Here is a 27,087-nt window from a genome sequence, read left to right as displayed (position 1 = left end):
GGGGACATTGCTTCACATTAGGAAGGAGAAAAGAGTGAGAATGAGGGGGGGCGATTTCTTCTTTCCCTTCTCTGTTAAGGATATTGTTTGGGTCCTTTTTTTAGGATCAGGAAGGGAGAGGAGAAATAAACCCGATTCCCTTTCCTGTTCAGAGTGCAGAAATTCAATTCGAAACCAATTCTCTGGCGTCCATTTGGATGACCCGTCAGAGCTTAGTTGCTGCATTTGGGGGGGGGTTCCCTCCACCCCCCCCATTTCAGAAGGTTAAAAAAACCAAGAGAAGGTCTTTTTACCCCACCAGATCATTCCGAACGAGTCCCTCTCAGTCCCATCATCCCCAGATGTGCTGCACAAGGGAGACAGGTGTGGTGCCATTGTTTACCCCATGGACGTATTACAGTTAGTCCTTGACTTAACAGCCATTCGTTTTAGTGACCTTCAGAGTTACAACGGCATTGAAAAAGTGACTTTTTCACAATGGGCGCCCGTTGCGCCATCACGTGATTCCAAACTCGGATGCTTAGCAACTGGTTCATATTAATGGCCATTGCAGTGTCCCGGTGTGTGTGTGTGTGTGTGTATGTGTGTGTGTGTGTGTGTGTGATGTGATCACCTTTTGTGACTTTCTGACAAGCGAAATCAGGGGGGAAGGCGAGTCTGTTGCTAACTCAGCAAGGCAGCCATTCCCTACACAAACGGGGGCAAAACTCCCTGAACACCTTGTCTCGCTTAGGCACAGAAATTACGGGCTCCGTTGTCGTCGTAAGTCAAGGAATACCTGTACAGCTTGGGCCGAGCATGCTGCATCCAGTCGGCGGTGTGGACCCAGCGCAGAGAACCTGAGTCCAATTTTTTTTTTTCCATTGTGGGAAATTCAAATGGATTCAAGTTGATCCAAATTTGGGCCAATCTCTGCGCTGCTTTCTTTTTCCAAATCTCCTGGCCTGGACTTGGCCGCCCCCTGGTGGCTTGTCTTGCACACTGCAGAAGGCTGCTCTCTGCACACTGGCTCAGATCCTTTATATAGCTTTGCCCCCCTCCCAGCAATGAAGTGGTGGGGGGGTTGCAATGAAGCTGCAAAACTCCCCCCCCACACACACACACACCTTCCCCCAGCTTGTTGCAAAATGATTAGCACATAAATGTGGGAGGGGGGGAAGGCTTCTCCCTGTAATCCCCCCCATTTCCTGAACTAAAGGTACCCCCCCCAGGCAGTTTGCACAAAACAAATATTTTTTTATTTTTTAAAAAAGAAATGACCCCCCCCCCCTTTTTAGGACTTTTTTGAGCAACCTCTTTCCTTAAATTCCTGACTTGATTGCACTAAGATACGCCTTCAGAATGGGAAGTTTCTCACTCCTGTTTTTTTTTTTTTTTTTTTTTGCACAAGGGATTTTTGCATTTTCTTGGAGAATAAGAGAGATAAAATTGGGGAGGGGTGTGTGAGTGTGCGCGCGTGTGGAAAACCTGCAGGAAGCTCCCGCCCTCCGGAAGTATTTGCTGAGAGTTAATCTGTATTTAAGAGAGATAATATATTTTTACCCCCCCCCCCCTCTGATTCTCTTCCTCTTCAATCCCAATCTCCCCCCCCCCGCACTTCCACAAAGAGAGGAAATAACCCAATTTTCCTTAGCTTTAAAAGTGCCTTTGTGTTTAAACTTGAATTAGCTACTTGAAACCAAGAAAGAAAAGAGAGAGAAAGAGAAAGCCGGTTCCTGGTTATTTTCTGCAACGTTCCCTGTCTTAGTTTCCTCTTTTTCCGTCTTGTCGAGTAAGCACTCCGTCTCTTACAGCGTCCTACCTGGCAGCGGTAGTGCTAGTTGTGGGGGGGGGACAAAAAAAAAAAGCATATTTACTTGGACCATTTGGGAAAAGGAGACCGTTCCTGATTTGGTTTTATTTTTTTTTTAAACTATTGTTAATTGTTGTTAGTGTGCTGGAATTCAAGGGGACTTTGGATCTGTGCCGAGGGCTTGATAATAAAATGGAGAGCAGGGAAGCGTTGTGGTATGTGGGTGTGTGTCGGTGTATCTTTTGCTCGCTTTTTTCGTGGCACCTTCGCATCGCAACCTTCAAGGAAATTGTTGATTTGAAAACAAAACAAAACAGGCATGGCGAATGCGCAGCTGTGTTTGAGGTAAATCTCTTTGACCTGCTAGATTTCTACCATAAGATCCATCTCTACTTGACCTGCTAGATGTCTGCCATAAGATCCTTGAACTGCTAGATTTCTGCCATACACTCCTATTTATAAAATTCCTTTTTGATTTTGGGTGACCTCAGGGAGGTCAAAGGACCCATCCTGAAAGCCATCACATCTGAACTCTAAATCTAAAAACGAGTCGGGGACTAGTAAGTACCAAGAACGGGAGACCACCAAGAAATCTACATGCTGTAAAACAGATCCGAAAGCTTTTTTTTTCCTCCAGATTTTGCCAAAAATCTGAATTCTAAAAGATCCTCAAAGTCTCCAAGAACGTAAAGATTTGGGAGGGGGGTGAGAATAATTCCATATTTTGTCTCGTTGGATCGCTCCATTGAATACTGTCAGATAGATACCTTCTTTTTTTTCATAGACAAGGAGATTGGTCTATAAGGAAAAGGTCATTTTTTTCAGATTCTCTTTCCAACTTCGTCCGAGTCAGTTTTGACTTCTTCTAATTCTTCACCACTGCTTATCTCGGCCTCGTTTTGATAGCTGAAGTCAAGATGGCTGGGAAAAAAAAAAAAAAGGAAACACGCATGGATCTTTATTTTATGTTATGTTTTTTATTTGTTTTATTTATCTTTGATATTTTCTTTTTCAATTTATTTTTTACTCGATTGCGGCGGGATAGCATCTCCTGCCAGCGAGTCCCCGACTTGTAAAAAAAGAGTTTAAAAGTTAGTCAAAGACGCTGGCTTTTTTCTTGACTCAAAAGGAACGAGGGGGAAAAAGCATACGTTTTAAAAATATTTTTTGCAAATATATTTTCCTAATTTATCTTCACAAGCCATGACGTGGCCTGTCGGGGACCGACCCAGCAAGTCTGACACCCCCAGCCAGAATTTATGTACTAATTCAGGGGTGTCCAAACTTGGCAACTTTAAGACTGGTGGACTTCAACTCCCAGAATTCCCAAGCCAGTTATTGGGACTTCTTTCCAGGATTAAGCCACAATTCAACCAATGAACCATGATTAAACCCCGATTCAGCAATGATTAAACCTAGATTCAATGCAGAAATCCTACCAATACTTTGGCTGCACCCTCTGGCTGTTTGCTAGTAGAGTACAGAGAGAGAGAGACAGCTTCCCTCACCCTTCCACCCCTGCAGTGCGGTCCTCTCTGTTGTAAACGGTATGGATCAATTGTGGGAACGGCCGATGGTGGCGTTCACTTCTCACCTTGTGCCCGAACTCGACGTACTGCTCTCGTCTGAACTGGAGGATGAGTCTTCCTCGCTCTCATTACCCTCCTCTTCCTCCTCCTCCTCCTCTTTCAATTGTGCCAAGATTTTCCTTGCCAGCTGTGGAGCCAACGCGCGGCACCCGCCTTCTCCTTTCACCGCCCGCAGGATCCGTGTCTTCAGCAAACGGCGCTGCTTCTGCCGTTTCTCATCCGGGACGCCGCGCAGCGCACGGACCGCGTTTGTCCAGAGCACCATCGCCTCCTCGTCACTTGAGTCTCTAAATGAGGGTTTGAAAAGAAAAGCGCATCCTTTAATAGACGGGTCCCTGGCACGGAGGGTCCTGCGCTGGGTGGTTTCCTTGCAGACGTTTCATGACCCAACTAGGGAACATCATCAGTGCTAGAAGGGAGAAGGAGGACCGTGGGGGTTCTTGGTGCTCTCTGAGCTTGCTGGTTTCTTGCAGACGTTTCATGACCCAACTAGGGAACATCATCAGTGCTAGAAGAGAGTGGTATGTGGAGGAGGAGGAAGAGGAGAAGGAGGAGATGGAAAAGGAGGAGGAGGACAACAACAACTGTGGGGTCCTTGATGCTCTCTGAGCTTGGTGGTTTCCTTGCAGACGTTTCGTGACCCGGCTAGGTAACATCATCAGTGCTAGAAAGGAGTGGAGTTTGCAGAGAGGAGGGGAATGAGACTGTTCCACTTAACAACTGCCATAAGTGCAGACACTTACATTTCCTCGTCTATGTCACCCTGGTACGTGAGGGGGGCCATACAGATGGAACAGGTGTTATTGAGGATCCTGTAACATTCAGGGCAGTAGATCCCTGCCAAGGATAGAAAAATGACAAGTAACATGTGAATCCATCCACACATCTGCCCTGTTCTGGCCCTCTAGATGCTTGCTAAGCCCCAGCGCCCATCATCCCCAACCCAACGGGACTGTAGTCCACAGGGCCTTTAAAAAAACCCCATATTCAAGACATGTACAGGGTAGTCCTTGCTTACCGCCTGCCTTGTCTAGCAACCCTAGAAGTTACAACGATGTAAAAAAAATAGCTTTGTGGCTGATCACGTTTACCATTTGCCTCTAACGGTGTAGGGTTCCCTGTCTGAGCAGAGGGTTGGACTAGAAGACCTCCAGGGTCTCTTCCAAATCTTTTACCAATCGGTTCTTTACTGGCTCTTATTTCCCTCCTCTGCTGTCATTCTCCCTTGGCTCATTTACTTCCACACCTCGGCACGCTGGTGTGATGCACGTCACAAAGTCCTCGCTGTCAACCCCTCTCTGGATTTTTCCGCAGCCCATGCAGTATGCTTCATGGACCCCCAACTTCTTGACCAACCACCGACACAGGCGGAATCTGCAACGGAGGGCAAGGACGGGCGTTTGAGAGAGTGTGAAAAAATTCAGAGAAGAGCAACTAAGATGATCCAAGGCCTGGAGACTAAAACATACGAAGAACGGCTGCGGGACTTGGGTTTGGCTAGTCGAAAGAAAAGAGGAAATAGGGAAGGCAGGATAGTGGTGTCCCAGTATTTGAGGGGTTGCCCCAAAGAAGAGAAGATCACATTGTTCACCAAAGCATCAGAGGGCAGGATGAGAAACAATGGTTGGAAACTGATCAAAGAGAGAAGCAACCTGGAATTAAGGAGAAACTTCCTGACAGTGAAGACAATTAACCAGTGGGAGACAATTAACCAGTGGAACAGCTTGCCACCAGAAATCACTGGAGGTTTTTAAGAAGAGGCTAGACAATCACCTGTCTGAGACAGTATAGGTTCTCCTGCTTGAGCAGGGGGTTGGACTAGAAGACCTCCAAGGTCCCTTCCAGTTCTATTCTATTCTATTCTATTCTATTCTATTCTATTCTATTCTATTCTATTCTATTCTATTCTATTCTATATTCTATTCTATTCTATTCTATTTACAGAATTATGTATGACTGCCCTGGTAAATGTCTTACTTCGACGCAAAGACGAGTAAAATATTTTGATGGCCTTCATCTGCAGAATTTTGCCGTACAGCCTTAAGCACGGCGCTCATAAGCTTGGTCCTTCGAGTCAAAATCGTATTGTAGAGGTAACAGATCCGCTCCTAAATTTTGGGGGGAAAAGTTTCATTTTTTTCAAACCTCAGAGACTGCCGGTTGCAAACATGATACGTGATGCAACTCTTGGTTGCGTGGGTTTGCAGCTGGCTTTGAAGAGTCAGCGGCCACTTTAATTCAAGTTTGCCCTTTTCTGTAGCTTGCGCAAAAATAAAACACCACCTTCCTGATTGCGAGGTGGGCCACAGGAGAGGGGAAAAGCGGGGACAACTCACCCGTTCCCGAGAAGGATAATACCACGCACAGAGAACTCGCCGCATACGTTGTATGTACGTGCCAAAGATGGCGCTGAATAAACAGATCCCGTACATGAGACCTGGGGAAGAGGGAGACATGAAAAAGGCAGGTGAACATGCATTCTGTGTCTCGAGCAGGGGGTTGGAATAGATGACCTCTAAGGGCCCTTCCAACTTGATAATTCTGCGGTTGTCATTATGGCAGGGGAAACAGGCTTCAGTTGGGACCGGATTGGAAGCAAGAGAGGGGATAGGAAGTTTGGCTAAAAGGGAAAATATCTTAAATAGTTTGGCCAAACATCCAAGGCGCTGTATCTTCAGCCGGCTTTATGCTGGGACAAAGCAAGGGGTTTGTCCTCGCTCTTACGACCGTCGTAGCATCCCACCGTCCCGTGATCAGAATTCAGGCACCCATCAACCGACATGTATTTACGACGGTTTTGGCATCCCAGGGACACACCATCCCTCCTTTGCAATCTTCCCAGCCGGCTTCCGACCAGCCAAGTCAATGGGTTTGTTTAATGACGGCCTGATCCACTTAACAATGGCAGTGATGCGCTTAAGAACCGTGGCAAAAAAGGGTCATAAAATTGGGGCAACTCGCTTAACAACTTAGCGACGGGAGATCAAGATCCTAAACACGGTCGTGATTCAACAATTTCGCCGGGTTGACATCCTCGGCGTATTCTTCTTGGCTGCCCGAAGAATTTGATGACGGCGGGGCATGATTGATACATTTCCTCTCCCCTGCTGAGAATGATGGATTATGGTGTCTCGTTCCATGCCTGGCTGCTGCGTCTTATTATAGTCGCCCCACTTCTGTGAAAAGTGTTCACCAAGGGGGTTTTAAACTCAGCAAATTGTGCTGCTGGAGTGCGTGAAAACGGCACATTTGTCATTTTTAAAGGACTTTTTAGAGCTTCCAAAGGGAGCCTGTTCACATTTGAACGGAAGCACCATTCCCAAATTAAAGACTTTCCTGCTTTTTAATGCCTGCCTCTCTGCCTGGCGCAGATAAGAAACATTTCCATTGATCCCCTTCGCACTATAAGTCACGCAGTCACGTCCAACCGTCAACTCCGGCTTTTCACATAATCCCCAAAGCCTTGCTCTTTTAAATCCCTCTCTTTCTACCGGCGGTCCTTGACTTACGACCGCCCCAAATTTCCATTGTTCAGTGAGACATTTTTTTCAGTGAATTTTGCCCCCTTTGATGACCTCGTTAAGTGGATCATGGTTAAGTTGTTCAGCAAATCAGGCCGTCGTTAAACAAACCCATTGACTTGGTTTGCCGGAAGCAGGCTGGGAGGATCGCAAAGGGGGGATCATGTGATCCTGGGATGCCACAACCATCGTAAATACAGGTTGGTTGTCGGATGCCCAAATTCTCATCACGGGACGGTGGGATGCTACAAAGGTCGTAAGAGCGAGGAAAAAATATCCCTTGCTCCTTTCCGGCATAAAGCCAGCTGAAGATACAATGCCTTTGAGGTTTGGCCAACCTATTTAAGATATTTTCCTAACTTTTAGCCAAACTTCCTCTCTTGTTCCCCATCTTGCTTCCAACTCTGTCCCAGAGTTGTTAAGTTAGTAACACCATTGTAAATTAAATTTGACTTTGTTTGTCAGAAGGTTGCAAAATGGGGATTATGTGACCCCGGGGCCACTGCAACCGTCATAAATGTGAGCCTGTTGCCAAGCATCTGTGACTATCGGGATGTGCAATAGTCGTCAGTGGGAAAAACAGCCCTAAGACCTTTTTTCCAGGACCGTCGTAACTTTGAACAGTCGCTAAATGAACTTTTGTAAGTCGAGGACTATCTGTAAAGTCTCTCTTTTAAAGCTGTCTCGTTCTTCCCATCCCCACTTTCTACTTTAAATTTTTTTTTTTAAAAAAAAAAATCTCTTGGGGGAAACAACCAGTACAGGCAGAGGATCCGGTCAGTTTCATTGAAGACGGAGAAGGAAATTCAGTGAAACTGGCAGGGTTTCTTCCTCGGGGAGCAGGAAGGGAAGCAATTCCTGAAGTCCAGCTACCGATCACAAGGTAACCGTCGTAGTCGGGCTCCGATGGCAGCAGACGGCATTTTGGGGACACCACGCTGATATTCCCCTCCTGAAGCACGTCGAAGGCGGAGACCAAGTCGCGGTAGAGTTCACTGGTGTAGCCGGAGCCGTTCACACCGATAGTGGTCGACACCGGAGCTGCAGAGAAAGAAAATAGGGTGACCTCTCTCATTTTGGGATCATAGAGCATGGGGAGTTTGGAGGGTTTTTTTTCTTGGAGTCCTTTCCTTTCCTCCTATTTGTCTTCTTTTCCTTTCTTTTCCTTTCCTTTCTTCCTCTCTCCCCTTCTCCTCTAATCTTCCTCCCTCCCTCCATCCTCCTCTCTTACTTTTACTTTCACTTTCCTCTCCCCTCTTTCCCCTTCCCTTTCTTTTTCCTTCATCTCTATCCCCTTCCTCTTTAATCCTTTCTCCCTCCTTCCCCTCTTACTGTCACTTTGCTTTGCTTTCCTCTTCCTTCCTCCCTTTCCTTTCTTCCCACTCCCCTTCCTTCCTTCCTTCCTTCCTTCCTTCCTTCCTTCCTTCCTTCCTTCCTTCCTTCCTTCCTCTCCCACTTTTCCTTCCCTACAACAATCCTACCAGGTAGGCCGAGCAGAGAAAAAGCTGCCACCGACCCCAAACCACAGAAGCGTGCACCCTGATGGAGTCCAGAACGCACAATGCCCTTCCTCCTCCTCCTCCTCCTCCTCCTCCTCCTCCTCCTCCTCCTCCTCCTCCAGCCCCTCCGCCTTACCTCTAGCCACGATTTCGCCCACCAGATGGTAGCGCACCAAGTCGAACAGCCAGTAGACAAAGAAATCGGCCAGAATCAGCAAAATCACCAGGATAAACTGGCGACAGATCGAGACCAAGGCCAGAGCATAGGCAATCTGCTCCTTGCGCGGCAACACCAGGGAGGCTGCGTAACAACGCAAAAAAACCCCCTCATTCTCATTGTTTGCTAAATGGATCCCTCGGCTTTCAAATACAGGCAGTCCTCCACTTACAACAAAGTTCGTTTCGTGACAACGGCCCTGAAAAAAGGGACTTAGGAGCATAGGTTTTAAATAGTATGCTTTATTTGTGTGTGATGTACGTGTGTACACTTTGAGAGGAAGCAACTAAATTTCATTTTTAATGGGTGCCATCGTGCCCACAGGGGGAAAAAACCGACAATAACGGTTATAAAGATTAAAGGTTATTTTTCCCACGGCTGTTGCAGCATCACGTGATCAAATTCAGATGCTCAGTCGCTGACTCGCATTTATGACGGTCGCAGCATCCCGGGGGGGGGTGCCAGGCGATCCCCTTTTGCGACCTTCTGAGAAGCAAAGTGAACGGGGAATCCAGCCGTGTTGCTAACGTCACAACGTGCAGTGATTCTTTTAACAACCGTGGCAGGAAAGATGGTAAAAAAAATGAGACAAAATGGACTGAACGGCTGTCTTGCTTAGCCACGTAAATTTTGGGCTCAGATGCGGTCCCAAGCCGAGGACCCCCTGTAGTTTGTGACCTCCACACGTCTGAGACACAACGACAATCGCACAACACGTACCTGGCCGGATGAATTTGGCGCTTTCCTTCGGCGATAAAGGCAGAACGGACGGGCGCTTGCTTTTCCTCCGAACAGCGTCCATTTCGAGAAAGGAGTTGGTGATGTAGATGTTGTCAAAACTATCCTCGTGTAGATAATGTTTCCGGTACAAGAGAGCCCTGGAGAAGTGAAGAATTCCTCGTGGGGGGAAAGAAGACCCATACCAGCAAGGTCAAACTTCCCCTTGCTTCAGCTCTGGGGCCCATCGTCCCCAGCAGGATCCCCTGCTCGCATCCTATAGAGGATTGGAGACTAAAACATATGAAGAACGGTTGCAGGAATTGGAGATGTCTAGTTTAATGGGGGGAAAGGACCAAGGGTGATGTGATAGCATTGTTGTTATATTTGAAGGGCTGCCCCAAAGAAGAGGCAGTCAAGCTCTTCTCCAAAGCAACAGAAGGCAGGACAAGAAGCAACGGATGGAAACTAATCAAGGAGAGAAGCAACCTGGAACTAAGGAGAAACTTCCTGATAGTGAGGACAATTAATCAATGGAACAATTTGCCTTCAGAAGTTGTGGGTGCTCCACCACTGGAAGTTTTTAAGAAGAGACTGGACAGCCATTGGTCCAGAATGGGATAGGGTTTCCTGCTTGAGCAGAGGGTTGGACTAGAACACCTCCACGGTCCCGTCCGATTCTGTTATTCTGCACTCCTCCCCTTCCCAGCTCACCCGAGGTACATGTAGAGCATGACCAGCGTAGACATGTAACCAAAGAGTCCCACAGCTTCCCGCGCCGGTTGCAGACGCTCGGACACTTCCTCCATGATGTCAAAGGCCACCTGCGACAGCTTCTTGCTGGCGTTGACGTTCACCTCGTACTGGTGGATGGTGGTGATGTTGAATTCGAACTCGGCTCGCACCCGATTGAGCATGGCCACAACAGCTTGGAGTGGGAGAGAGAGAGAGAGAGTTTAAAAAATCTCTGGAATGGCTGAAAAATCCTTTTTTCCCCCCTTCCTTTCAAGGGCCACCTATCCTCCCAGGTAGGAGGGTGGGGCCTGTAAGAAGAGTGGGTGGAGCCTAAAGAGGGCGGGGATACATACAAGAGGGAGAATGCCGAGACTGAAAGGGAGAGACGATGATCCTCTGGACTTACGTTCTGCAACCTTGCGACGCAAAAACGGCACTATGTACTCCGGTATGATGCAGAAAACCAGGAGGACTGTGGAAGGAATGAGAAGAACCAGAGGGCAGCGTGGCTGGTATGATGTGGTGAAGGCAGATCGCTCAAGAACAGCCAAAATTCTCTGAGCTTGGTGGTTTTCTTGCAGATGTTTTGTTACCCAAACTAGGTAACGTCATCAGTGCTAGGAGGAGGAAGAGGAGGAGGATAACTATGGGATCCTTGGTGCTCTCTGACCTTGCTTTTTTCTTGCAGTGCTAGTAGCACTGATGATGTTCCCTAGTTTGGTAATGAAACGTCAGCAAGAGAACCATCATGCTCAGAGAGCACCAAGGATCCCACAGCTCTCCTCCTCCTCCTCCTCCTCCTTCTTCTCCTCCTCCTCCTCCTTCTCCTCCTCCTCCTCCTTTCTTCCTTCCTTCCTCCCTCCATCCATCCCTCCATCCCTCCCTCCCTCTCTCCTACCCAGTTGAGTCATGAAATGTCTGCTGGAAAACCACCCAGCTCATAGAGCACCAAGGACCCCATAGTCGTAGCCCTCCTCCTTCTCCCCATAAACCCCTATCCCTCCGAGCACTGATGATGTTACCTAGTTGGGTCATGAAACATCTGCAAGAAAACCACCCAGCTCAGAGACCCCCAAGGACCTGCCCCCATTTCAACTCTGAGCAACACATAGGAGCCAAAATTCCCTCTGCAGCCAGTAAAATCGGGCACGGTGATGAGATGGCTCATTTAACAACAACCAGATTGCTTAGCCACTAGTCAAGGACTACCTTATAATTTGGTTCCGATCTTTTGGGAAGTAACTGCGTCCTCTCTGATCCCAGAGAGCCCAAATCTAGGAAGGGAGCTCACTGTTAGCCAGTCCGCAGAGGTACTTGAAGAGAAGGACGACGTGGCACAGGAAGGAGAGGAAAGGAATGGCGCGTTCACACTGGTCCTTCGCGTTGTCAAAGATGCGGGCACATTTCTGATACGGCCTGCCCATCTCTTCGTTGCACACCTCACCCATGTGAAGAAGGAAGTACCAAACGTTGCGCATGCAGTGAGCTGCAAGACAGGAAACAGCCCATACCGAGCCCGGGATTGACGCGGCTAAGTGGAACATTGGTACACTGATTGGTTTGCCCCACCGGATGACTTTTCCTGCCACCGCGAAAGGAATCGCAGCCACTCGGAAATCCCTTTTGGAAATCCCTTTTCGTCTTCTTTTTTTTTTTTTTCACTTGTCAATCTTCCAGCACTCACCCACGTGCCGCACCGCATCCATGACAGACCGGAAAAGTTTTCGGACACGGTCTCCAACCACTTTGGCCTTCCTGGCAATATCCTTGATTTTCTTTAAGGCATCTAGGCAGAAGAGGAGAGGGAAGGGGACAGGTGCTGAGCGTGTTGCCTTCTTGGGACACCTCACTGTGCAAAGGCAAGATCATTCCTGGGAAATCAAAGAGGTGTTTCCTGGACATCGGCACATCCCGCACGCTATGTTCTCTGCAGTAGAGTTCATAGCTCCCAGCAATTCTAGAATGGAATGGAATGGAATAGAATAGAATTCTATATTCTATATTCCATTCTAGATTCTATACTCTTTATTCTCTCTGTACTCTATATTCTACATTTTATTCTACATTCAACATTCTACATTCTACATTCTATTCCACACCCTACATTCTACATTCTATTCTATTCTGCATTCTTTTCCACATTCCTTATTCCACATTCTATAGTCTACATTCTATTCTATTCTACATTCATTCAGCCGTGCAGATTCTCTCACTGATCAGAGGTTCGCGAGCTCGTTGCAGCATTTCTGCCGTCTGGTTGAGGGCCAGCTCGGCTCCACACGAGACGGTGTCAGCGCTCCGGTTGAAATTCCGGACAATGTTGGCAAAGGGTCCTTCCATAGCCATTCCAAACGCTAGGAGTATGAGGACCATCTTGCCCTCTTCTGTCGTAAGAGAGAAATAAGCAAAACGTTGCGGAGTTGAGTCCATTCTGGATTCACATGTGCCCCCCGCAACCTTCCGTGACCCCTGAAACGGCCACTCAAAGGGAATAGGGGACACCACCTCCCACAAATCAGCCCCCCCAGTGTCTTATTCTAGGGTTCTGCAAACTTTCAGGCATTATTGTGAAACCTCCCACCATCTTTCTACCCCAATATGGCGTCCAAATTTTCTTGCTTTCTCCAAAGATGTCATTCAGAGAGTTCCAATGCTGGATTCTCGTCAGATTGGGAAGTTAGTGTCCCGGCCTTGCTCCTTCAGCAAAGAAGCCTTTAATTTTTTTCTTTTCTTTTTAATGACAGTCCTGTTGTAGTCCTCGACTTACAACAGTCCATTCAGTCACCGTTCAAAGTTACAACGCACTGAAAAAAGAGGACTTAGGACCATTTTTCACACTTGTGACCGCTGCAGCATCCGTGTGATTCACGTGATCAAAATTCAGACTAGTATTTATGACGGTCGCAGTGTCCCAGGGTCACGTGATTTCCCCCTTTTGTGACCTCCTGATGAGCCAAGTCAGATTCACTTAACAACCGGGTCATTAACGTAACAGCTAGAGGGATTCATTTAACGACGGTGGCATGAAAGGTGGTAAAACGGGGCGAAATTCAACCGTCTCTCTTAGCAGTGGAAATTTGGGGGTCAATTCTGGTCATAAGTGGAGGACAGCCTGTATTTCCTCTTGGGGGGGCTTGGGGTGCAAAGGGCACTTACTCGAAAAAAATTGAGGCAGCATCAGCAGGACGGTCACCCGGACTTTGAAGGAGAACGCCATGCCGAGGCCGAGGGCCAGGGCCAGGGTGATGGTGGACAGCAGGCAGTACCAGATACTGTAGCCTTGGCCAAAAATGACCAGGGCCCCATAGGCTGTGGAGAGGGTCATCCCCAGGCCGAAGCCCCCCAGACTACGGACCGTAGCCCGGCCAAAAGTGTCCTCTTGAATCCGCGCAACCTCTTTTTTCTTCTTTCCTTTCTTCCGTCCCTTTCTCAGCCACGGGAGAAAGAGAGTCGGCCAGAAGCTCATGGCGGCTTGGCTGAGGGCCCTGTCGAGCTCTCGAAAGGAGCCGAGAGGCACCCAGAGGCTACCTAGATGGGTTGGAGAAAGGGTGAAGATTCGAAAGCGGCGGGAAGAGGGCGATTTCCCTACCCACCTGGCAAAACCAGGTTGTCATTGGCAGTTGGAAATGCCAGTTAAGGTCAGATTCTATCAGCTTCGTAGCCCCACCCCTTAATCTGCCTCTGTTTTGCATTGACTCCACCCACCGGTTGCTAGATTGGTTTTTCTCAGGGTCCTTAGCCCCGCCCATATTTGTTCTGGCTCTGCCCCCTCACCAGAGGTCTTTCTCAGCTCTGCTTTTAGCCCCACCCACAGCCCTCCTTGGCTCCTCCTATCACCTGCTAGCTTGCCACTAGGCTCCACTCCTTTTCTACCTTCGCTTCTTCCACTTCGGGCTTCCTTTGGTCCCCTGTGCCCCAAATCTGGACCTTGTGGTGCCCAACGTCCACTTAATCAACTCAATTTCATCTAGATTAATCAACTCTTTGCAGCTTGGAGAAAGCGATGGGAGAAGAGGTAGATCTCCAGGTGGTGCCCACTCCACATTCATTCCACCTGGCCACACAGAAGTTGGGTTTGGATGGCTCAATTTTCTCGGAACCGTGCAATGGGTGGAGTGGGAGGGGAGGTCTTCCCCAGTGGAAGGTGCACCATTCAACAAATAAAAGTCACCAACACCTCGCATGCTGAAATGTAGCAGCTCCTTCCCTACTAGCTTTCTCTCTGCAGGGAGATGGACGGATTTTTGATAAAGCAGCCCCTTGCATGACTATAGCTTCAAGTAACATAGAACAGCCTCGTTTGTGTTGCTTCTGTGATGTCAGCCTTCTAATCATGACCTTGCCGGAACTTATCCGTTTTTCTAGAATTCAGCTCCATTTTGAAGGTGACCATTTGTGCCTGGGCAGCGGCTTCGGATCGGTCGGTCCACCCACCCAGTGGTCAGATTATGGGAGGCAAATATCAAAAGCTCAAAGGGCAGAAAAGGAAACATTTCAAGTCACCCAACACGAGTGAGTCCAGGGGGAGGGGGGAATATATATATATCATTTCACAGACCAGATTTAAAATAAGCAGGGAAGATTGCCTCCTCCATGGTTCTAGTCCTCAAGAGAACATTGAGTAGCAGATCCATCCTTTGGCGGGTCAGACGGAAACGAAAGATGGTGATTGCAGACATTGATAGTTACCTATGAATGTGATCTTTTGCAGACCAATTATGGCTTCCGTCCCTAACACATCATAACCAAGATTATGATGGTGTTTTCTTTAAAATTGAAAATATTGCTTTTCAGTGGTGTCTTAGCCTGCTGTTTGTGCCTTTCTGCCACATGATTTGCAAATGTTCTACCCCGGGAATAATAATATCAATGTAATAATAGTATGATTAATACAGCTAATAATCTGACACTATGAACTGTATTTATCAATACATTTGATAACAATAACATGAATATACATATCCTTGATTTACAAGATAGAGATAGATAGATAGATAGATAGATAGATAGATAGATAGATAGATAGATAGATAGATAGATAGATATTGTGGGAAATCAGCCCCCCTAAAGAAGGACATATTAAAAAGGCAGAGAAATATATTTCCTCAAAGGATCTCAAAGAGGCAGAAAAGCATGCTCAGTTTTTCTTAATAGCCCCAAGTCTCCCTCCCCCAAGCAAAAACCAGCTCTGTAGAAATGCAGATGTAAATAATCCAGGAAGGTTGGAAGCCCCCAGCTAGAAGATTAAGAAGCCAAAGACCTAAAATCTACATACCCCATCCAAGACAGGACATAATAGGATTAACCCACAGATACCAAAAGAGCACACACAGACTCAGGTCAAAGTTCATGCCACAGAAACAGGAGACAAGACAAGACAAGACAAGACAAGATAAGATAAGATAAGATAAGATAAGATAAGATAAGATATTATTGTCATTTTTTTACTGTGGGCACAACAGCTCACATCAAAAATGAAATTTAGTTGCCCGCTCTCAAAGTGAAACAACTCCAAACAAAAGGCTCCAGAGGGTATAAACACCCACTCCCTGCATGGGCTCTCTCTCTCTTTTCTTTCAGAGCCATCTTCCTGTCTGGCTCTCTTCTCCAATAAACTGCAACCTTCTTTCTAAAGCAGTCGCCATGTTGTTTATTCCCGGCTTGGACTGAACCCCGATGAAGACTTTTCTTCCAACAATATAGACAGTATTTCACATCCTGCTCGAAAAGGCATCTAATCTCCAGCGTAAAGAGAACCCGGATACCTTTTAAATAAGGTTTTTCATTTGCACGCTGATGGTGACTTTCGTTTTTTCTGCACAGCCCTGAAGCACTTCCTCGGCTTTTTCCTACCCAAAAGCTTCGTTCACTTCCTGTGGAGTCAACCTGATGAATTTCGGCCTACCAAGTTTTTTCTCGGGGCTGGACTTGGGATTTTGTTTGCTTTGAGTAAGTCACGTCATCCGGGAGAGTTGGGAGAGAAAATACAAAAGAAAAAAAAATGGAAACAGAGTGAAATCTATAGAATCACTCAATTGCTGGGACTCTGAATAAATCTTGTTAAAGAATACTTGGAGAATCTGGCTCGGAAAAGAATCATTTTGAGGTTTGGGTTGCTGGGGGGAAAAAATAAATAAAATTGGATACCTGCTGTCTTTGCCCCCACCCCAAAGGATCTTTCTTAAAATCTAAAATTCTTGTTCTCCAGGTCTCGCCAAAATCCTGATCTTTCCCATGACCATCAGGGAACACACCAAAGTCGAATTGTTGGGCTGCATGACAGGTAAAAACTGTCAATTACAATCATGTTTTAACTCATTTGTGGCCCATTACAGGAGTGGGCAGGATTGTTGTAAATCAAAAATCAATAAAAAAATAAAAATAAAATAAAATCAAAAGCTGGATCTTTCGATGGATGGAGAGAAGCAACCTAGAACTAAGGAGAAATTAGATCAGTTAACCAGTGGAACAACCTGCCTCCAGAAGCGGTGGATGCTCCAACACGGGAAGTTTTTAAGAAGAGACTGGACAGCCGTTTGTCTGAAATGGGATAGGCTTTCCTGCCTGAACAGGGGCTGGACTAGATGACCTCCAAGGTCCTTTCCAACTCTATTATTATTATTATCTTTGTGCTGTGCCCTCTTTTCCCCAGGTGTGGCTGCCGTTGGATGGGGCACCTCTCCGCAATTCCGTTGTGCCAGCCTCTTGGTGATCCCAAAATTCTTGGGGAAGGAAGGACGGCTTTATATTCTCACCTACATGTTAGCCGCTGTCTACGATGGTACCGAGATTTTTATTCATTTTATTTGTTGGTATCCCCTGCCTTTATGGGTTTTTTTAAATAATTCAGAGCTGCAAACAGACCTAAATCTTCCTCCTCCTCCTGTTTTCCCTCCTTCAACAATGGCCCTGCAAGGTGGGTTGGGCTGAAAGAGAAAGGGACTAAACGAAGGTCACCCAGTCGGTTTTCATGTCTAAGGTGGGACTAGAACTCACTGTCGCCTGGTGATTGGCCCAAAGTCACCCAGCCAGCTTTATGCGTAAGTCAGGATTAGAACTCACCGTCTCCTGGTGATTGGCCCAAAGTCACCCAGCTTCATTCTTAAATGATGGAAAGAAGTGCTTTAAGATGGATTTGCTGCCCAGACACCCTGATCAGAATCAGTGTTATATATTAATTTTTGTTGTTGTTGTTTTTCTCCTGGGAAACGGATAAAAAACAGGGAAGAAAATTTCCACATTAAACGCCGAAGACCATTTATCCAGCCAAATGCATCTCCCTCTGAGATTGTACCTCTCAAGGCAAATGTCAGATTATATAAATAGAGACGCAGTCACAAAAAGATAACTCGGTTCTAGAAAAAAGAAATATAGTATTTTTATGAGCGTTCACTTTAAGCGGCAATTGCAGCATTGAGCTATTAGGGGGCAGCATTAAACTCCCGCTTTGGCATTTTAATATTGTATCTCCGTTTTGGGGGCATAGTTCCACGATCAGCCATCAGAGGGCAGCATTTCCTCACTTTTGAAAATAGCGTCATTGCAACTTTCCCCCGCCCTCTTTTAAGCTTCAGTTGCCAATGTGGACTAGCCCCTTTTCTGCCCTTCACTTGGGAAATTTGGAACAGCTGATCCCCCTACTCGATAATCTTTTTTTTTTTAATTTTTCCCACTGTCCCCTTTGGCAGGCCCGGTGGCAAATATCCGTCACAATCTGGGTGAAGTGGTGCGATCCATTAGCTGCACGGTGGAATTACAGATTGAAAACGCCAAAAAAGCTTGGAAAATTTCATTGGCTCCGATGCGGAAGATCCTCAAAGACATGGTGGTGAGAATAACACAGGGCTGACACTTGCCAAGTAGCTAGCCCTCTTCAGGGATCTTTTGTGAAAAGGCTGGGGAGTGGTAATTGAATGAAGGGGTCTTAATGCCGTTTCCATCCCTTGCTGTTAATGTTTAAATTTCAAAACGACATCGTAGCAAATCCGTCGGTGCCCATTTAGCTGCCTGGTGGTGCGTTTTGGGAGTTGTGTCTGCTATTAAAATGCTCTTCCGAGGCTCAGCTTAGTGCATGGATTAATTAAAAATCTTTGTCAATATTAATTGCCCTTTTTTATGCTAAAAGGATACATAAAAGAATTGACATCTTGATTTTTGCTTATCTGCCCAGCATGCTTGGTGGGTCAAATAATACCTCCTTTAAATCTGCATGGTTTAGCACTATATCTCAACCTTAGCAATTTAAGATGGGTGGACTTCAATTCCCAGAATTCCCCAGCCACTATGGTGAACTGAAGTCCACCCTGTCTTAAAGTTTTGCCAAGGTTTAGAAACACTGGCTTAGACTATGGTTGTGTCAAACCCTGGTAGTACGAAGAGCCAAGGCAAAGAGAAAGATCTCCCCAGAATAGGTTTCTAGTCCTCATGAAGTCACATGAGTGGTTTTAGGCCTTCCGCTTGGCCCTTATTGCTATTTCCCACACAGAGAAGCGGGAAAACTTTGAGAACCGAGTCCCAAGAGGTCTCGCGCTCCTTTACGGAGCTGAACAAGCAAGTGGCTAGCCGAGCCGGCACGGAGAGCCGTTTGGTGCGTGAAGCCGAAGGAAGCGCCTCGACCCAGGAAGTCTACGAGGCGAAGACGCGGATGCGTTGCCAACGTAAGAAGCGAAGAGCAGCCAGAAACTGCCTTTAAACTGCGTTTAAGCTGAGATTTCAAGCCCTAGAGAAGGGGGTCTCCAAAACTGGCCCCTTTAAGACTTGTGGACTTCAACTCCCAGAAGTCCTCAGCCAGCCAGCTGGGGAATTCTGGGAGTTGAAATCCAGATGTTTAAAGCCATGCAGGAAGAAGGAAGGAAGGAAGGAAGGAAGGAAGGAAGGAAGGAAGGAGAAAGAAAGAAAGAAAGAAAGAAAGAAAGAAAGAAAGAAAGAAAGAGAAAAAAGGAAGGAAGGAAGGAAGGGGAAGAAAGGAAGGAAGGAAGGAAGGAAGGAGAAAGAAAGAAAAAGAAAGAAAGAAAGAAAGAAAGAAAGAAAGAAAGAAAGAAAGAAAGAGAAAAAAGGAAGGAAGGAAGGAAGGTAGGTAGGAAGGACAATAGAGCTGAAAGGGGCCTTAGAGGTCTTCTAGTCCAACCCCCTGCCCACCATACCATTTCATACCAATCTCTTCTTAAAAACCTCCAGTGATGGAGCACCCACAACTTCTGGAGGCAAGCAGTTCCACTGATTAATTGTTCTCACTCGTTCAGGAAATTCCTCCTTAGTTCTAAGTTGCTTCTCTCCTTGACGAGTTTCCATCCGTTGCTTCTTCTCCTGCCTTCTGGAGCTTTGGAGAAGAGCTTGACGCCTCCTCCTCCTCTTCTTTGGGGCAGCCCCTCACATCAGAAGGGGGGGTGCCAATCCCCCCTCCCTCTCTTGATTGTGATTTCCCCCCCCCCGAAAAAAGCATCTGTAATTTGAAATCTGTACAACCCATATTCCTCATTGAAAAATTGAATTTTCCAATTGATCTGGAGGTGCGAAGGGAATGGTTTTTTTCCAAACCTCCCGCGCTGGCTTGGAGACCCTCAAATTCTTGCGCAAATGTGGGAATTCCTCTTTTCTTCCAGGCATCATCCAGCAGGCAGTCCGGCGTTGCCGAGCCTGGTTCCAAACCAAACATCGGTCTTGCATGCAGACAATCGCCGTGCCCCTGGTGAATCACCTCCTCTGCCTCCCCATGAAATTCAGCTTCCTTTGCTATTTGGCCAAGGGTGAGTGAGTGTCTTCCCCGCAGGTAGAAAGTTAGCCTTGCAAGGAAAGACTTGTCAGGATTCCTTCACCTTGAAACACTAGCTTTCTTCCTGCAAGGACATTGGAAATGGGGGTTAGGGTTAGGGGAAATCCATTCTGTTTACTCCTCTCCCCCCCTCCCGGTCCTGTGAAGTGGTACAGACTCACCCACCCCCTTGAAAAAAATATATATATTTGCAACTCGGCTCGCTTGCTTGATCTCTTCACCCGTCTTCCCTCTCTTCTGCAGTAATGAATACTTGGTGCCAGGACAAGATCCCCGTGGAAGGGAATTTTGGCCAAACGTACGACCGGGTGAACGACTCGGTGGAAAACTTAAACCAAGATTTCACAGCCAGCGTTGTCATCCAGGTCTGTTCGGAGGGGTTGATGTCGGCTTCAGCCGCTCTGAGCAACGCCTGGGGGTATCTCACCCACCTTACAGCTGTTTCGTTTAGTGACCGTTCCGAAATTATGACAGCCTTAAAAAAGCGACTTCAGGCTGTTTTCCACACGGTCCTGTGATCAAAATTCGGATGCTTGGCAACTGACTCGCACTTATGACGGGGATCACGTGATTCCCTTCTGACAATGGGGAAACCTGATTCGCTTAACAACCAGGTTACTAACTTAACAACTGCAGGGATCCCCTTCAGAACGGCGGCAGGAAAGGTCCCGCAATGGGTCAAAAGTCCCCCAAGTGTCTCACTTAGCGACCAATGTGGCCGTTGAGGCGAGGACTGCCTGTAGCTGAGTCCTCCTTCCTCCTTTCCCCCCAGGAGGAGCGCCAGGAGATGCTGGTGGGGGCCAACCTGTCCTCCCACAAACACCTGGTGGACGACGTCAATGAACAGGTGTACCAGAGCAGCAAACAGCTGGGCACGGCGGTCACCATGCTGCGGGTGCTGCTGTCCTGCATGTTTATCCTGGTTTTTGCCTCGTGAGTTGGGGGGGCGTCTTAGAAGGTGGGGGCTAGGGCAGGGGAAGGGGGGCTGTGACCTGCGTGTAGAAGGAGTCTATTCAAGCGTGGGAAAGAGACAAGAGACCTCTCTCAACTCACCTGTGGGGCTCCCCCATCCATCCCCTACAGCTGGTCCTTGGCTTTGAGCAGTTTATTTAGTGACCCACCTTCCTTCCTTCCTTCCTTCCTTCCTTCCTTCCTTCCTTCCTTCCTTCCTCCCTCCCTACCGCCCTTCCTTCCTTCCTCCCTCCCTTCCTTTTCCCTTCCTTCCTTCCCTATCTATCCATCCATCTCCTTCCTTTCCTACCAGGTCTCCTTCCTTCCTTTTCTCTCCCCTTCCTTCCCTATCTATCCATCCATCTCCTTCCTTTCTTCCTTCCTTGAGAGAAGCAACCTGGAATTAAGGAGAAACTTCCTGACAGTGAGGACAATTAAGCAGTGGAACAGCTTGCCACCAGAAATCATGGGCGCTCCATCCCTGGAGGTTTTTAAGAAGAGGCTAGACAGTCACTTGTCTGAGATGGTATAGGTTCTCCTGCACGAGCAGGGGGCTGGACTAGAAGACCTCCAATGACCCTACCAGCTTCTATTCTATTCTATTCTATTCTATTCTATTCTATTCTATTCTATTCTATTCTATTCTGTTCTGCTCTATTCTATTCTATTCTTTTCTTTTCTCTTTCTTTCTTTCTTTCTTTCTTTCTTTCTTTCTTTCTTTCTTTCTATCTATCCTCCTTGCTGAGAAAAGTTTCTGGACACCTCTCTTTCTCTTCCCAAGGGCTTATTCCTATACCAACAAATATAACGAAGATATCCGTTTCGATAACCTGTATATCTCCCGTTATTTCCGGCAAATTGATGCCAGACGCCGGAAACAGGTGAGCTAGTACGAAAGAAACTGGGGTGGGGATGGTGGGGGGAGAAACCTTAGGTGGGAAGGAGTCCCAGGGCCCTTAGGTGGGTGTGTCAGAGGGATGTTTCCCTTAGCCATCATGGCTAATGGAACTTCCAGCACCAGCAGCAGTCTATCTTGAAGTCTCCGGTGCAGAGGTTGCTCAATGAGAGGCTCCGGCATCGTTCCCTGCTGGGGAAGCCGGCTGAGGCCACTGGGTTTTGTAGTTCAGCCACAGGGGAGGCTCCCGTGTCCCGTTTTTTTCCTCCCCGAACGTGCAGAAAAAGCGGACGCTTCTTCCCCTGCGCCGTGCGGAGGAGAGCCGGGTCATCGAGCCCCTGCGCCTGGCCTTCCAGCCGGCCGAGACCAAGTCTGTGGTCAGTGCAAGCGAGGGGGGGGGGCAGAGGGCAGCTGGGGGGAGGCGGGGAGAGGGCAAGGGGAGACTGGCAAAGTGGGTGGGGGTCTCAGAGTGACGGCCCTACGGTTGAGGGCAATGTCAACCTGATATTCACTGACAGCCAGATCTCCCTCTGCCTTCGTTCTCCCTCTTCGTAATTTCAGATCTCAGCTGACTGATTTTTCCTTTCTTCCTTCCTTCTTTCCTTCCTTCCTTCCTTCCTTCCTTCTCCCTTCCCCTAATCCTTCTTGCCTCCCTCCCTCCTTGCCTCCCTTCCCTTTTTCCTTTCTTCCTGTCCTCTTCCCCTCTAATCCTTCCTTCCCTCCCTTCCCTTTTTCCTTCCTTCCTTCCTTCCATCCTCTCTTTCCCTTTCTTTCTTCTTCCCCTTCCTTCCTTCTTTCCTGTCCTCTTCCCCTCTAATCCTTCCTTCCCTCCCTCTCTCCTTCCCCCACTTTCCTTTTTCCTTCCTTCCCTTTCCATCCTTTCTTTTTCTTTCTTTCTTCTCCCCCTCCTTCCTTCCTTCCTTCCTTCCCTCCCTCCCTCCCTCCCTCCTTCACCCTACCTTACCCACCTCTCCCCTCACATCCCCCCCCCCAGATGCTGGAGCTGCTGGGCTGCCTGCCCCCACTGGTCTTCCTGCTGATGGCCTGTGCCCTGGATTCCCTGCTCTACACCATCTTCAGCACCATCCGGAACCACTCCTTCATCCAGTATTCCTTCCGCAGTGAGAAGCGACCTTCCACCTCCACCCCGCCCGGATGGATCCGCACCCGGGTCCGGAAGGGCGGCAGGTGGTTCTCCTCCATCCCTCCCCGCCCACAATGGCCCAGCCCTCAGTCCCTGAACAGAGGAGAAACCATACCGGAGTGACTCTATTGGGCGGTTCATTTCATGAAGTGAATTGACCTCCGTGGGGAAACCGTAGCAGAAGGACAGAGTTGGGAGGGACCTCGGGGGTCATCTAGTCCAACCCCCTGCTCAGACAAATAATTGGACAATTTCTTCTTGAAAACCTCCAGGGAGAAGGAAGGAAGGAAGGAAGGAAGGAAGGAAGGAAGGAAGGAAGGAAGGAAGGAGGGAAGGATAACAGAATAACAGAGTGGGGAGGGACCTTGGAGGTCTTCTAGTCTGACCCCCTGCTCAGGCAGGAAACCCTATCCCATTTCAGACAAGTGTCTGCCCAGTCCCTCCAGTGTTACCAAGTGCCAAGCTAAGCTCTGGGAAACCCGAGTTCAAATCCCCCCCATTAGGGATGACTTTGAACCTGTCTGGGTCTCCCTTTCATTTCTCCAAGCTGCCCAGGTTGAGAAACCATGGTTTAACCAAAAAATGGCTTAACCAAACCTTCCCCACAGGCAGCCACCACTTGGAAGTCAAGGTTGGCGGGGAAACCCTGATGGCCCGTCTCCTTCGGAGCACCATCGGGGCCCTGAACACGTCCTCCGAAATGGTGATGGAGACCAACAACCTGCGTAAGTGGGGGGGCAAGGGGGCGCTTGGCCCCAGAGGGGTGGGAGGGGACGGCTTCTGCTCAGCCAATCAAACGTTTCGAGGGTGGGCTTATGGACAGCTGTTTGACACCTGCATTTTGCTGCTGGACTTCCTCTGCTGCTGGAGGCTCTACCACCTGGGCAGTTTTAAGATGGATGGACTTCAACTCCCAGAATCCTCCAGCCAGCACAGGTGGACTACAACTTCCAGAATCCTGCAGCCAGCACAGGTGAACTACAACTCCCAGAACCCCACAGCTAGCACAGTAAACTCCGACTCCTAGCTGGGGAATTCTGGGAGTTCCACCTATCTTAAAATGCCCAAGATTGAGAAACCAACAATGTTTGGTGACCGTGATTGGGCGGGTCTAGTTTGTATTCCTTGTCTGAAGGATCTCAGCCCGGCCAGAAGCAGAAAGCCAGGATCCCAGACCTCCCTTTTTACTTTGTCCTGCCCCCCCAGAGTGTTTGCCAGAGCCACGAGGGATGAGCCGGGACGAGTACGTGAAATGCGCCACCCCACTAGGCGCCTTGGTGGTGTTATGCTTCCTGCAAGTCTACGTTTTCCGTCTGCGGAGGGTCATCGCGGCCTTCTACTTCCCCAAGGTGGGGGGGAATTGACCAGGGTCCATCTCTCCCGTGTTTGCCCCTCGATCAATGCAAAGCCCCCCCCCCAAAAAAAAGGTGAAGGGGACACTCCAAAAGGATGGGATGCTGGTGCAACAGCAGTGGTGGGATTTGAGGTTACAGAAATGCATCAGTTGGTGTCTTCTGGATCCTCTATGTCTTTGAGCTATAAGAAGGGCAGAGTTCAACTCCCAGAATCCCCCCAGCCAGCACGGGTGGACTACAACTCCCAGAATCCCCTGGCCGGCGGGTGATCGGATCCTTATTTTTCCCCCCTTTCCGACAGCGTGAGAAGAAACGAATTATCTACCTCTACAATGAAATGCTTCGTCGGCGTGTGGCTTTCGTCCTTGTGCAACGCAAGCGCATCATTCTGCAAGCGCGGAGGCGCAAGAGAGTGGTGAGTGAGCACGCCAGCCCTTCGAGGTAGGCCGCCTGAGGAAACCAGCCCTAGAAGAAGCGCCGGTTTTTTGTAAGCGATTCGCTGAACCATTGGGGGCAAGGAAGGTCGTAAAAGGGGGCAGAACATAGCAAATGTCTCACTTAGCAACGGAAACTTTGGGCTGAACCACGGTCGTAAGTTGAGGATGTCCTGCCCTTGGTCTGACAGCCTTGACTGATGCTTCTAGGCTGCTGAGCCAGACCTGCTGACCTTCTGCCCAGCTATTTCCGGCTGAATTTCTGCTTCTGCAAATATTTTTGGCACGTGGAGCTCGGCTTCCAGCACGGAGCGGCATTCGAACTCCCCACCCCGCCCTGTTAGCTGGCAAGCAGTGTTTTCCTTCCTTTCTCCTTTGGGTCCCTCCACCCTTGGGCAGCCCCGGGACCTTCAAAGCTTCCTGTTAGCCTCCGATGGGTGTCTCCCTCCCTCCGCAGGGTGGGTTTTCGTGCCCATCCAAGCCGCTGCCCTCATTGCCAAATCAGGTTGATTGGACAGCCGTTGCCGATTCTCACAGTCAGCCTCCTTTTGGGACTGGTCCAGCTGTAGAAGAATCCTCAATTTACGACAATTGAGCCTGACGTTTCTGTCCTTCAGAGAGTTTTGCCCCGTTTTATGACTGATCCTGCCACAGTTGCTAAGTGAGTCACTGCTAAGTTGCTAAGTGGGTCACCCTGCTGTTAAGGGAGACAGGCTTCCCTCACTGATGTTGCTCGTCCAAAGCTCGTGAAAGGGGGTCACATGACCGCAGGGCACTGTGACCGTCATAAATATGAGTCAGTTGACAAGCGTCTGAATTTGGATCACGTTGACCACGGGAGATGCGGCCACGGTCATAAGTTTGAAAAAGGGTCCTAGGTCACTTTTATCAACCCCGTTGTAACTTTGAATGGTCACTAAATAAACTGTTGTAAATTTAGGATTATCTGTGTAGAATAGAATAGAATAGAATAGAATAGAATTAGAATATAGAATAGAATAGAATAGAATATAGAATAGAATAGAATAGAAAATAGAATAGAATAGAAAATGGAATAGAATAGAAAAGAAAATAGAATAGAATTAGAATATAGAATTAGAATACAGAATTAGAATACAGAATTAGATATAGAATATAGAATAGAATAGAATATAGAATAGAATAGAATATAGAATAGAATAGAATTAGAATATAGAACAGAATATAGAATATAGAACATAGAACATAGAATAGAAAATAGAGTAGAAGCTGGAAGGGAGCTTGGAGGTCTTTTAGTCCACCCCGGCTCCAGCAGGAGACCTTGCTCCACTTCATAAACCTCTTTCGGAGGTGCCCATTGCCTTCCCATCTCAAATCTTCTTTTGGGGGGAAAATTAAGAGTGAATTTGGAGCTCGAATTTGTCTCCCTTTCAGAGGAAGCCGCTGCTGAATCGGATCGGGCGCTGCTGTCCCTTCCTGAAACGGATCCTCCTCCGGCGGTGCATTCTTTGCAACCGGCCCGAATCCCACCATTCGCTGATGTGCTCGAACCCCGAGTGCGAAACCGTTTACTGCCAAATTTGCTGGAAAGACATGGGTAAAACCTGCTTTGCCTGCCACCCCGAGGACCTGGTCTCGGAGGACGAGAGCAGCGAGGGAGAAACGGGCTACGCCGATTAAATGGTGGTGTTTTTTCCTGCCTTTTGTATTAAACGGTTGTTTATATATATATATATATATATTTGGAACAGGTAGTCCCCGTTTAGCGTCCGCCTCGGAGAGCGGCTGCATCATTGTAGTCGCAACGATGTTGAAAATTTCACTTTGCGACCCAGTCCTCGCTTGAATGACCTTCATGGCTCTGTCAAGCAAAGCTGAAATCAGACCCTAAGCACAGTCCTGGCTCACACTTAGCTTTGCTTAAGAATCAAGGCGCTAGTCCTCACTATAGTCACTAAATCAGCATGGCCTGCATTTTAAGTAATTATGAAGTTTTAAAGAAGAGACCGGACAGCCACTTGTCTGAAGTGGTATAGGGTTTCCTGCCTGAGCAGGGGGTTGGACTAGATGACCTCCGAGGTCCCTTCCAAGTCTGCTATTCTGTTAATTCCAAGCCTCTAAGGCAGGAAAAGAGGAGGCAGGGAAGAAAGGAATAGAGGGGAAGGGAAAAGAGGGAGGGAGGGAAAGAAGGAAGGAAGGAAAAGAAGGAAGGAAGGAAAGAGAAAAAGGAAGAAAGGAAGGATAGAATAGAATATAGAATATAGAACAGAAGAATAGAATAGAATATAGAATAGAATAGAATAGAATTCAGAAAGAATGGAATGGAATGGAATAGAATACAATAGAGTAGAATAGAATAGAATCTGGAAGGGACCTTGGAGGTCTTCTAGTCCAGCCCCCTGCTCAAGCAGGAAGACCTCCTATACCATCTGACTCTGCTTTTGAAAGACCCATGGAACCCCCCCCCCCGACCTTGACAATCTCTCC

General features: G+C 47.9%; 2 protein-coding genes across 5 annotated transcripts; one reads left to right on the top strand and one right to left on the bottom strand.

Annotated features, from left to right (window-relative positions):
* Positions 1–1,362: 1,362 nt before the first annotated feature.
* On the bottom strand, positions 1,363–13,728 carry DCST2 (DC-STAMP domain containing 2). The gene is made up of 15 exons (XM_039363501.1): positions 13,227–13,728; positions 12,284–12,454; positions 11,755–11,856; positions 11,362–11,556; positions 10,477–10,542; positions 10,050–10,263; positions 9,339–9,496; positions 8,538–8,702; positions 7,776–7,943; positions 5,718–5,818; positions 5,359–5,489; positions 4,628–4,755; positions 4,125–4,218; positions 3,387–3,668; positions 1,363–2,713 (listed from the first exon to the last, which is right to left on the bottom strand). The coding sequence occupies exons 1-15, from the start codon at positions 13,534–13,536 to the stop codon at positions 2,614–2,616; spliced, it is 2,385 nt and encodes a 794-aa protein (XP_039219435.1). The 5' UTR covers positions 13,537–13,728; the 3' UTR covers positions 1,363–2,613.
* Positions 13,729–14,236: 508 nt separating this feature from the next.
* On the top strand, positions 14,237–26,300 carry DCST1 (DC-STAMP domain containing 1). Of its 4 annotated transcripts, none has more exons than XM_039363337.1 (16): positions 14,237–14,582; positions 15,894–16,019; positions 16,279–16,353; positions 16,723–16,851; positions 17,759–17,898; positions 18,556–18,727; positions 19,673–19,816; positions 20,086–20,207; positions 20,615–20,775; positions 21,575–21,674; positions 21,970–22,065; positions 22,683–22,809; positions 23,441–23,557; positions 24,039–24,181; positions 24,489–24,602; positions 26,035–26,300. In XM_039363337.1, the coding sequence occupies exons 1-16, from the start codon at positions 14,519–14,521 to the stop codon at positions 26,278–26,280; spliced, it is 2,076 nt and encodes a 691-aa protein (XP_039219271.1). In that variant the 5' UTR covers positions 14,237–14,518; the 3' UTR covers positions 26,281–26,300. The 4 variants fall into 4 exon arrangements, 3 of the variants coding, with proteins under 3 accessions (XP_039219271.1, XP_039219273.1, XP_039219272.1); XM_039363339.1 differs by having other exon boundaries at positions 24,489–24,628; positions 26,035–26,198; XR_005559128.1 differs by lacking the exon at positions 24,039–24,181 and having other exon boundaries at positions 26,035–26,063.
* The last annotated feature ends 787 nt before the right edge of the window (positions 26,301–27,087 follow it).

The sequence above is a fragment of the Crotalus tigris genome, unplaced genomic scaffold, assembly GCF_016545835.1.
Source record: "Crotalus tigris isolate CLP2741 ecotype Arizona unplaced genomic scaffold, ASM1654583v1 scf7180000019553.37968852642:3898890, whole genome shotgun sequence".
In the NCBI taxonomy this organism is placed as follows: domain Eukaryota; kingdom Metazoa; phylum Chordata; class Lepidosauria; order Squamata; family Viperidae; genus Crotalus; species Crotalus tigris.
Note: the sequence above shows the minus strand (reverse complement) of the source record. Positions and strands in the feature narration are given on the sequence as shown.

Coding starts and splice junctions, on each gene's coding strand:
- DCST2 (XM_039363501.1), bottom strand. CDS start 13,536: ATGAGCTTCTGGCCGACTCTCTTTCTCCCGTGGCTGAGAAAGGGACGG. Junction 10,543..11,361: donor CCTCTGCGGACTGGCTAACA/GTGAGCTCCCTT, acceptor TTCCTTCCACAG/TCCTCCTGGTTTTCTGCATC. Junction 4,219..4,627: donor CATCACACCAGCGTGCCGAG/GTGTGGAAGTAA, acceptor TATCCTTGGCAG/GGATCTACTGCCCTGAATGT.
- DCST1 (XM_039363337.1), top strand. CDS start 14,519: ATGGGAGGCAAATATCAAAAGCTCAAAGGGCAGAAAAGGAAACATTTC. Junction 22,810..23,440: donor CATCCAGTATTCCTTCCGCA/GTGAGAAGCGAC, acceptor CCTTCCCCACAG/GCAGCCACCACTTGGAAGTC. Junction 23,558..24,038: donor GATGGAGACCAACAACCTGC/GTAAGTGGGGGG, acceptor CTGCCCCCCCAG/AGTGTTTGCCAGAGCCACGA.